General features: G+C 38.8%; 1 protein-coding gene across 3 annotated transcripts in view; it reads left to right on the plus strand.

Annotated features, from left to right (window-relative positions):
* LOC122555801 (cytoplasmic protein NCK1-like) overlaps positions 1 to 5327 on the plus strand; it is a 218519-nt gene extending 213192 nt beyond the window's left edge. For all 3 annotated transcript variants that reach the window (XM_043701944.1, XM_043701943.1, XM_043701945.1), the window contains 2 exons: positions 986 to 1698; positions 3177 to 5327. In XM_043701944.1, the coding sequence (XP_043557879.1) occupies positions 986 to 1698; positions 3177 to 3371 (908 nt within the window). In that variant the 3' untranslated portion in view covers positions 3372 to 5327. The remainder of the gene's footprint in view (positions 1 to 985; positions 1699 to 3176) is intronic.
* The last annotated feature ends 5719 nt before the right edge of the window (positions 5328 to 11046 follow it).

Genomic DNA, 11046 nt, shown 5'->3' on the forward strand with positions numbered 1-11046 from the left:
ACATTGGTTAGGCCACTGTCGGAATATTGCGTACAATTCTGGTCTCCATCCTATCGGAAAGATGTTGTGAAACTTGAAAGGGTTCAGAAAAGATTTACGAAGATGTTGCCAGGGTTGAAGGATTTGCGCTATAGGGAGAGACTGAACAGGTTGGGCTGTTTTCCCTGGAGCGTTGGAGGCTGAGGGGTGATCTTATAGAGGTTTACAAAATCATGAGGGTCGTGGATAGGATAAATAGACAAAGTCTTTTCCCTGGGGTCGGGGAGTCCAGAACTAGAGGGCACAGGTTTAAGGTGAGGGAAAAGATGTAAAAGAGACCCAAGGGGAAATTTTCCACGCAGAGGGTGGTACGTGTATGGAATAAGCTGCCAGAGGAAATGCTGGAGACTGGTACAATTGCAACATTTAAAGGACTTTTGGATGGGTATATGAAAAGGAAGGGTTTGGAGGGATATGGGCCAGGTGCTGTCAGGTGGGACTAGATTGGGTTGGAATATTGGTCAGCATGGACAGGTTGGACTTGAAGGGTCTGTTTCCATGCTGTACTATGACTCTGTCACAATTCAGGATCATAGAAATCAATTGTGGTGACCAGCTGCTTCCAACTAAGATGAAAAGGCTCATGCTAACCTGCAGCACTCTAGGCAACAATCTATTTATTACAGTCGATTTGGTGAAATTATTTCTTATTTTGAAATGATTATGTTATACAAAATTGCATTGCACAATAACTTCTTTCAGTGCTAAGCAAATACAACTTAACTAAACAATCTTGTATGTGAACACTTCCACTTTTCCTGTGAATATTTTTAAAGCATTCAGCTCTATTTGCTCACAACTACGTAGGTATTTATAACCACAGTTTAGTGCAGCTAATTTATCTCTGTGAAGTGCTGTTTGGTATTTTTATTCCTAAGTGCATGAAGTGCCTTTGCATTCACGATCAACACGCATTGCAGTAATACTTTCTGTTATTCCTTTTCAGGAATTGGGAAAGTGAAACGGAAGCCAAGTATTCGTGACACTGCATCCAATGCAGATGTGGATGGTTACCCGGATAATGGAGAACGTCTGTATGATTTGAATGCTCCCGCTTATGTCAAATTCAACTACACAGCAGAGAGAGATGATGAGCTTTCTTTGGTTAAAGGAACAAAAGTTACCGTCATGGAAAAGTGCAGCGATGGCTGGTGGAGGGGTAGTTATAATGGACAAACTGGTTGGTTTCCATCAAATTATGTCATGGAGGATCCTGAGGGCACCACAGTCGAACCTGTGGGATCATTGACAGAAAGACTAGCAGTTGTGATCAATGCACACAATGCCAAAGTACTTCATGTTGTGCAGGCTCTATATCCATTTAGTTCTTCGAATGAAGAGGAGCTTAATTTTGAGAAGGGTGAAGTGATGGATGTTGTTGAGAAACCAGAAAATGATCCAGAATGGTGGAAATGTAGGAAGGCTGATGGGCAAGTGGGTCTGGTACCTAAGAACTACGTGAATATTGTGCAAACATCACCACCGGTCATTAGCCTTGGTCCAACACCACCTCGATGTGACTACATAGGAGCAGCAACCACTGGCAGGTTTGCTGGTAGCCCATGGTATTATGGAAAGATTACAAGGCATCAAGGAGAAGTGGCTCTGAATGAAAGAGGAGTTGATGGTGATTTCATAATTCGAGACAGCGAGTCCTCAGTAAGTCGTGGATTAACTATCTTAAAATTATGAGTTTGAGTTTTCAATTAACATCTTTACAGTATTCCAGTATTCTGAATGGAAAGTATGCTAATACATTACACCGTGCATTACTCTTAACGCTTTTAAATGCATGTAATGGAGAGGATAATGAGGCATTACTGTATTGTTGCACAAGCTCTTTAGATCCTCTTGAATAGATTGCTTCTAATGAGTTTAATGTGGAATAGCATCATTTTTGGTACACCCTGTGCTTCAATATCTGATTCTTATTTTGGCATTTCACCAGAAGTCTCCAGAACATGAGCAGAAACCTGATTTGGACATTTGCAACTAAAGGGTTCCTCCCTTTTCTACTCTGAGCATAGATTTTACGAATGATAAACCACTGATTCTTTGAGTCTTAGAGTCATAGAGATGTACAGGACAGAAACAGACCCTTTCGTCTAACGCCCAAATCAACCAGATATCCCAACCTAAATCAGTCCCATTTGTCAGCACTTGGCCCATATCCATCTTAAACCCTTCCTATTCATATGCCCATCCAGATATAATTTAAATGTTGTAATTATACTAGCCCCCAGCAGTTCCTCTGGCAGCTCATTCCGTTCACACACCAAACTCTTGCATGAAAACGTTGCCCATCAGATCTCTTTTAAGTCTTTCCCCTCTCACCCTCTGCCCTCTAGTTGTGGACTCCCCCACCCCAGAGAAAAGACCTTGTCTATTTATCCTATCCATGCCACTCCTAATTTTATAAACCTCTATCAGGTCACCCCTCAGCTTCTGATGCTCCAGGGAAAACAGCCCCAGCCTATTCAGCCATTCCCTATAGCTCAAATCCTCTAATCCTGGCAATGTCCTTGTTAATCTTTTCTGAACTCTCTCTTGTTTCACAGCATCCTTCTGATATGAGGGAGACCAGAATTGCACGCAATATTCCAAAAGTGGCCTAACCAATGTCCTGTACAGCCACAAAATGACCTTCCAACTCCTATACTCGATGCTGTGACCAATAAGGGAAAGCATACCAAACACCGCCTTCAGTATCCAATACTACCTGCGACTCTACTTTGAAGGAACTATGAGCCTGCACGCAAAGGTCTCTTTGTTCAGCAACACTGCCCAGGACCATACCATTAAGTGTATAAATCCTGCTCTGATTGTCCTTCCAAAGTGCAGCACCTCACATTTATCTCAATTAAACTTGAGTTTTTTCTTTTCTCTATGAATTGAACTATAGCATCAAAAATGTTTGCCAATCAAAATGTTAGCAATGTGGGGAGAGAAGCACAGCTTCTTTCTAATCTGGTATGTGAGTGACTGTGGGGTTAGAAATACCGAAATTTGCCCTAATTCGTTCTATCATTGTCTACAGATACTCAATGGTGTGCATGTATTATGTGACAGAGTTGGCACTTGGAGTGTATATATTTAAAAAGAAACCTAATCAGCTCTTATTTTCACTTCTTTCACAGCCCAATGACTTCTCTGTGTCTTTGAAAGCCCAAAACAAAAACAAACACTTCAAGGTACAGTTGAAGCAAGGTCTCTACTGCATTGGACAGCGCAAATTTGACAGTATGGAAGATTTAGTGGAACATTACAAAAAGGCTCCCATTTTCACAAGCGAACAGGGAGAGAAATTATTTTTAGTTAAACCTTTATCTTAATGCAACAAGTAAAGATCCACTGAAATGGATTCTTCTTGCAGGGAAAAAGAAACAATGGAAGCAAGGAAAATCATGGTTTTTATCAGACTTACTGGCAATAATGACCTAAAACAACAGATCTACTTAAGTTTTCAATTTTAACTACAGTTTGTGTCCCATTTGCATCGTAATGCTGTTTAATTTTGGATAACTCTTTCTTGTATGTAAAGATTTTGTGCCTTGCTTCTGTTGAGCTGCTCATTGTGAACACACTGCCTACAGTTACCTTTTTATCACCAATTTGGCCCATTTTGCCCAATAATCTTGAATCTTTTTATATTTCACTTACTATATACTCTATATATACATATATATATATATATCACTTACTAAGTCTTACTACAGATCTTTGATTATCTCTGTGTTTTAGAACCTTGTTGACTAGCTCGTGATATGTGAGATGTGAAATTTTATGTATTGTGTGTTGGAATGTTCATTTGCTTTTTCTGACTTTCGTCTGTTATTCACCAGAGATATCGATCAACTATGATTTAATTTTGTTTGAACTTTTTTTTGGTAGAGGGTGAAAATTGCATCAGGATAAATGCTCTAGTGTGACAAAAGATGAGGACATACCAGATTTTGCCTTAAAGTCTTTCAAACCAAAGGCTATGTACAACTACTGTAATGTTTTATATATAAAGTTACAGTTTAATCACACTTTGGTAGGTCCTGCATTGGAATGTGACTTTAGTAATATCCTTTAACTTTTTTTTTTGTCTGTATTAACTTCAAGGTTGAAACATAACTGCTTTTAATTGATCTGTCCTGTTTGATCATCGTCTCCACTTATTGCTTGCTTTGTTATTGGTTCATATTAGGGATGCATCATATATTGTGTCGATTAGCTTGTAATACAATTTTAAAGAATATCACCATTTAACAGATAATCTATAATCACTGATTTATATCAGAAGTACTCACGTCTTCTGCTTCATTTTATTTTATTTTGAAGCTCCAGTTCTGTGCCCAGAATGTTGGGCTCCATAATTGTTGACCTGGCATCCATAATGCATTTCGAACCTGGAATGCTGTGTAGGCCACTGACTCAGTATGATGTACATGCTGAATAATGTAGAGGAACTTCTGTTTTATTGTCAGGAGAGAGGGGCAAGAGAAACAAATTCAAAGGTAGCCAATTACTCAGACGTGAATGTGACAACACATAGTTTGTGTACTACAGAGATCAGTTTATAGTATCAATAGAAAAGCTGTGTCTGAGTTACCAGAATTTTAAATGATATTATTTATCTTTTAATTTATACTTAAAGTCCATGCCATGGTTTCAGATTCATTCAAAAAGATGGTGTGTATTTTACTGTTATTAAGATATCAATTGTACCAGAATTATACAAGAGAATCGAGTTGCAAAATGTCGTACTTTGTCTTGTGTAACTTAAAGACCAGAGATCAGAACCTTGTTGGAAATACAGATGCAAAGAACCTATAAAACAGCAATGTGCTGACACTAATGTCCTATCCTGCTCTCCAGTGATCTGGTACCAAGAAGGTTATAAGAGACCTGTAATGAATGATGCTTAAAGATAGCATATTTTTATATATTGAAGTTTAGATAATGTAACAGTTTCTGAACCCTGGTCTTTTGATGTTCAATATAGTTGTAAACCTATCGAAAAAGTTGTTGAGTATATAGTGGCGCTTGGAAAGCTATACTCAGTCATTCTCATGTTATTTCTAATCCACTATTTTGTTACTGAAATTACTTAATCATATGTGTATATCGTTTTATTTTTCAAGGGTAACTGTTAAACTATAAAATACTGTGAAGTCAAATTATGTTTTGCTGTCCTTAGTGCAGCAGATGTCCTACTTGCTTTTAGAAACTTATAATTTCCAAGTACAGTTGTGTTTAATTATTGCAAAACTCAATAAAGTTTCTAAGTCATCTTCTCCTAATGTTTATTTTGTTGCTCCTGAACAGTTTTTTCCTGAATCATAAATAAAATGTTTTAATTCTACCATTTTATTAATGCCATCTTTTTTGTTACAGGGCAAAAAGACATTTCACTAATCATACAAAGATAGATCACTGCTGAATGCTGAACAAAAGCTTGATTTAGTTGACTCAAAATAGTCCAAAATTCCAGAGTTGATGAAATATGAAATGAGTGGTGAGGTTTCAGTGTAATGCTAACTGTCATTTTGCTTCCAAGAAGCCAGAGAAAGCGCTTTTTTTTTCAGTAACCTTTGATTTGATTTATTACTGTTACATGCACAGAAATACAGCAAAAAGTATTGTTTTGTGTGCTCTTCAGGCTTGAGTTCTATGCATTAGTACATCAGAGTAGTTGAACAATATAGTGTTACAGCTACAGAGAAGGTGCAGAGAAAGATCAACTCTAACATACGAGAGGTCCTTTCAAAAGTTTGATGACAGCTGGGACAAAACTATTCTTGAATTTGTTGGTGCATGTTTTCAAATATGTGTATCTTCGGTCTAGTGGAAGAGAATATAACTGGGATGGGAGAGGTCTTCTGCTGCCTCGGGAAAGCAGCCAAAGTACAGATGGAGATTATGGAAGGAAGGCTGGTTTTCATGGTTGATTGGACTGTTCACAACTCTGTAATTTTCTTGCAGTCTCGGGCAGAGCAGTTGCTATACCAAGCTAAGATGCATTTGGATAGGATGCTTTCCATGGTATATCGATAAAGATTAATAAGAGTCCTCGTGGACATGCCAAACTTTAGCCTTCTGAGGAAGTGGAGGCTGTGGTGATTGTAAAAAGGTCAACAAAATGGACCTCATAGAATATGCGTTCCCTGATTGGGACTGTTAATCTGGTCCAATCAAGGAGCCCTGGCTGACAGATATAAATAGAAGTGTCAGAGGTTCTGTTCAATCAGAGAGCTGGCTTTGAAGAAGCTGGATCAGTGTCAAGGACTTTCCACATGCAAATAAAGGGTGACTTGGTGTTGGGATATTGGCCTCTGTGGAGTTACTTCAGAGGTGTTGGTGTACTATCTTGACCGTAGCTTGGATGGGTCAGGACAAATTGATGATATTTACACCTAGGAATTTGAAGTTCTAGGACATCTCCACCTCAGCACCATTCATACAGACAGGGACATACCTTCCACTCCACTTCCTGAAATCTATGACAATTCCTTTGTTTTGTTGACATTAAGGGAGTGATTGTTGTCTTTACACCATGCAACTAAGCTCCCTATCTCTATCCTATTTTCTGTCTCGTCATTACTTAAGATCCACAATGGTGTCATCAGCAAATGTAAATGGAGTTAGAGCTGAATTTGGCCATACGGTTGTCAGCATGTAAGGACTAGAATAAGGGACAGAATACACAGCATTGTGAGGTACCGTGTGTTGAGGAGTACCCTGGAGGAGATTGTGTCACCTATCCTTATTGATCACGGTCTGCGGGTCAGGAAGTCAAAGATCTAGTTGCTTAGTTGGGAGTAGAGTCCTAGGAGAAAGATTTGGTTGGAATTATGGTATTGAAGACAGAGCAATAGTCAATAAGTAGGAGTCTGATGGAGTAGTCCTGTTATCCAGATATTCCAGGCATGAGTATAGGGCTTGGGTATCTGCTGTGGACCTATTGCCAATTGCAGTGGATCAAGACAATCTGTGTCATTAGTGACCTCTCGAAGGACTTCATAATGATGGATTTCAGAGCCACCCAGTCTCTCAATTTAGGATTTTGTGTCCATTCGCACAAGTAAGACGTAGACATGTTTGGCCTTAAAATGAGTTTTGAGCAGAAGTTTACTTAACAAATGTTTGCTATTGCCTGCTGAGTTAGTTTTTGAGAGATAGTTGTGTGGTGATTCAAATCTGGGTTGGGCGGTGGTTTAGATAGATACCAAGCATTAATGGAAAAAACGGCAGAGGAGATGTGATAAGAGAACTAGAGGGACAAAGAGACAATAAAATAGATTGATAGATAACATCAGATGGAATCCAAAGGCTTTCTATAGGTATGCTTACAGTAAAGGGGTTATCAAAGGAGCAGTAGCATCAATTCAGGGGAGAAAAGTGGTAGAACAACCTGGTTGAGGAACAAAATGAGCACTTTGCATCAATGTTTACCAAAATAGAGGACATTGTCAATGCCATAAAAAACCAGGAGGTTGCCAGGATACTGGATGTAATAAAAACAGTTGATGAGGAGATACTAGACAAGCAGGCTCCATATACAGTGGATATATTTCCTGGCCAAAATGGAATGAATGTGAGGTTATGGGGGAATGTAAAGATGGAAATTTAGAAGCTGCTGATCTAATCTCTTTTATAGATGTAGGTTTGCTCGCTGAGCTGGAAGGCTCATTTCCAGATATTGCGTCACCCTACTATTAACATCTTCAGTGGACCTTAGGTGAAGCACTGCTGATAGTTCCGGCTTTCTATTTATAGAAACCCAAACATATAAATAGAAAGCAGGAACTATCAGCAGTGCTTCGCCTGAGCCCCACTGAAGGTGTTACCTAGTAGGGTGATGAAATTTCTGGAAATGAGCCTGGAAAATCAAAAGCAATAACCAGATAAGCATTTGGCATGTTCTGCCTGGAAGACTGAAGAATATAAATGAAATAGTATCCTTCAGAAGGGAATTATATAAATACATTGTTTTTCCATACCTCTATAATTTAGATAACGCAGTCGGTGAGTGGAGCTTATTGAATTCCTCTTCAGAGGTGTTTCTTCAGCTTGATGCGTCAAGTGGCCACTTTCTGTTCTGTCCTGTTCGATGTTTGGCCAACCTAATTGTATATGCTTATTCTGAATAGCAGTCACTCTGTTCCTATTCATTCATTAGAATAAACGGGTACGACGTCATTAAGGATGAAAAGAAACCAGAGTGGCTGAAAGGAGGAATTAATCTTTGTAGTGTCAGTACGACCGGTAGTAGATTGAATCCAGGAATATCAGGTTAGGTGCCTCCAAGTAGGCTCTTGTGTATTTATTTTTCTAATAGAGCACAAACAGAAGTTGAACTATTTGTACCAAGTGGCCATCATGAGACTCTATGTTCTGTACATTTTGTTTATGATGAAATTAAACAACTTATGAACAGACTCAAGAGAGAGATTAAACAAACATCCATCATTACTTGAAGATCAGGTCCAGATTTCACTTGCAGGTTAGACTTGCACATCAGATAATAAAAAGGCAATGGACCAATTCCTGTATTGAAAAGATACCAGCAGTGCCTGGTTATGTTGTACTTTCATATTTTTGTTACCCCCAGCCCCCTTGGAGAACAGTGTGGAATATTGGAGGATTTGCAGGCTGATTATCAATTGTGTTTGGTTGTGTTGAATGTTCTTCCTTGGCTGGTCAGGTTCTGGAGTGGGATTTAACCCGATGTCTCTTGGCTCAGAGGTAAGGGTACTACACACTGAGCCACATGATCTTCTATGGGCAATGATTAATATCAATTAACCTGTGCATACATCTGTGACAAATCTGAAGTCTTTATGCCTCTTGATATAACCTGAAAAAGCATAGTGTTTAAAAATAACTTTAAACCCTTACTTCTGCTCCTTGTGCAGACTTCAGTGAGATTACCTCACCTATTTAATTTCCTGAGGAAGTTTAACTATATACATCCCAATTCTCATCCCACATAGACACTATTCACCCCAGCCACAGGAACCATAGTGGTCTATGAAAGTATTTGGTATTTCATTTTGGACCTGGCCCAATTTCCATAATATAATTGAATTTTTGATTGATTTGTAAATTCTTCCCTCAAGCCACTTGCCTTATAGGTGTTCCTGAGACTAAAATCAAGATGGTGGGTTTGATTACAAGGTCCAGGAATGATATAGCAGTAATTCCAGATGTCAAATATATTTTAAAGGAGTCATGATTTGGAGATGCCGGTGTTGGACTGGGGTGTACAAAGTTAAAAATTACACAATACCAGGTTATAGTCCAACAAGTTTAATTGGAAGCACACTCGCTTTCGGAGCGACACTCCTTCATCAGGTGAACCTGTTGGACTATAACCTGGTGTTGTGTGATTTATAATATTTTAAAGGATGAGCATAGCATTTTTCATTGTCAATCATTAAAAAAAGAACAGACATATTACTGAGTAAGTGAAAAAACATCACCACTGGAGTCTCCTAAAGATCTATCTTTGGCCCACTCCCTTTCCTTCCTGTGCATGCCATTCCTTAATATCATAATCTGCAGACATGGGATTAGTTTAGATATGTATACTTAGGATGCTCTGCTGCCACTTTGCCTTTAGTCTGTTTGTCCGATATGGTCTTGGCAAAGCACTCATATTTTTCCTAAACTGCACTAAAATCACTGATCATTGCCATCTCTGTCAACCATAAGACAAAGGAGCAGATTTTTCAGCCCATCGAGTCTGCTCTGCCATTCAATCTTGGCTGATAAGTTTTTTTTCAACCCTTTTTTCTCTCCATATTCCTTGATTCCCTTGACAGTCAAGAACCTATCTATCTCTCTCTCAAATTTACTCAATGACCTGGCCTCCACAGCCTTCTTTGTCAATCAATTCCATAGATTCACCACTCTCTGGCTGAAGAAGTCTTTCCTTATCTCCATTCCAACGGGTCTTCCCTTTACTCTAAGGCTGTGCCCTCGAGTCCTTGTCTCTCCTGCTAATGGAATCATCTTCTCAACATCCATTCTGTCCAGGCTGTTCAGTATTCTGTAAGCTCTACTAAGATTCCCCCTCCTCTTTCTAAGCTCCATCGAGTGTAGACCCAGAGTCCTCAAACGTTCCTCCTATGTTCAGCCTTTCATTCCTGGGATCATTCTCGTGAGCCTCCTCTGGACCCGCTCCAGGGACAGAACATCCTCCCTGAGGTATGGGACCCAAAATTGCTTACAATACTCTAAATGTGGACTGACCAGAGCTTTATGAAGCCTCAGAAGTACACTCCTGCTTTTCTATTCTAGTCCTTTTGAGATAAATGCCAACAATGTATGTGCCTTCCTAACTACTCACTCAACCTGCAAGTTTACCTGAAGAGAATCCTGGACAAGGACTCCCAAGTCCTTTCACATTTCAGATTTCTGAATTTTCTCCGCATTTAGAAAATAGTCCATGCCTCTATTCTTCCTACTAAAATGCATGACCTAACATTTTCCCACATTATATTCCATCTCCCCTCAGTGCATGGTAGTCTTGTTGGTCAGTGGTCTGAAACTGTTGTGATTAGATTGTGCTCCTTTTTTGAGACAGTTATACTTGAATAATATATTATGGATTTTCTTTATTTGAAATTACTGATTGAACAATTAGTATTCTGGACACAAATATCGTTCTTGAAATATATGTTCATATTGTACTTTGCGTTCAAACATATTTACCTGAAAATGATAAATTTCTTTTCAAATATGAAGCAAACAATTTGTCTTAAATTTAGAATATGCCACTAAGGATTGGGTGTGTATGTGGAATTCAGTAATAGTAGCCTACATCAAATTGGATTATAAATTTATGCAATTGTTTCATTTCAATGGATGTCTATCACTGCATCTTAACTTAGTCAACAAAATTGCAGTTTATCAGTACTGTCCTAATTCAGTTTTGCACATAAACAGTTCTGTTCTGGTCCTTTTGAAGGAGAAGGAAATGTGTTTCTAAAATGCCATTGTAAGCAGAGGGCAGTA

Source organism: Chiloscyllium plagiosum, chromosome 13, assembly GCF_004010195.1.
Source record: "Chiloscyllium plagiosum isolate BGI_BamShark_2017 chromosome 13, ASM401019v2, whole genome shotgun sequence".
Lineage (NCBI taxonomy): Eukaryota > Metazoa > Chordata > Chondrichthyes > Orectolobiformes > Hemiscylliidae > Chiloscyllium > Chiloscyllium plagiosum.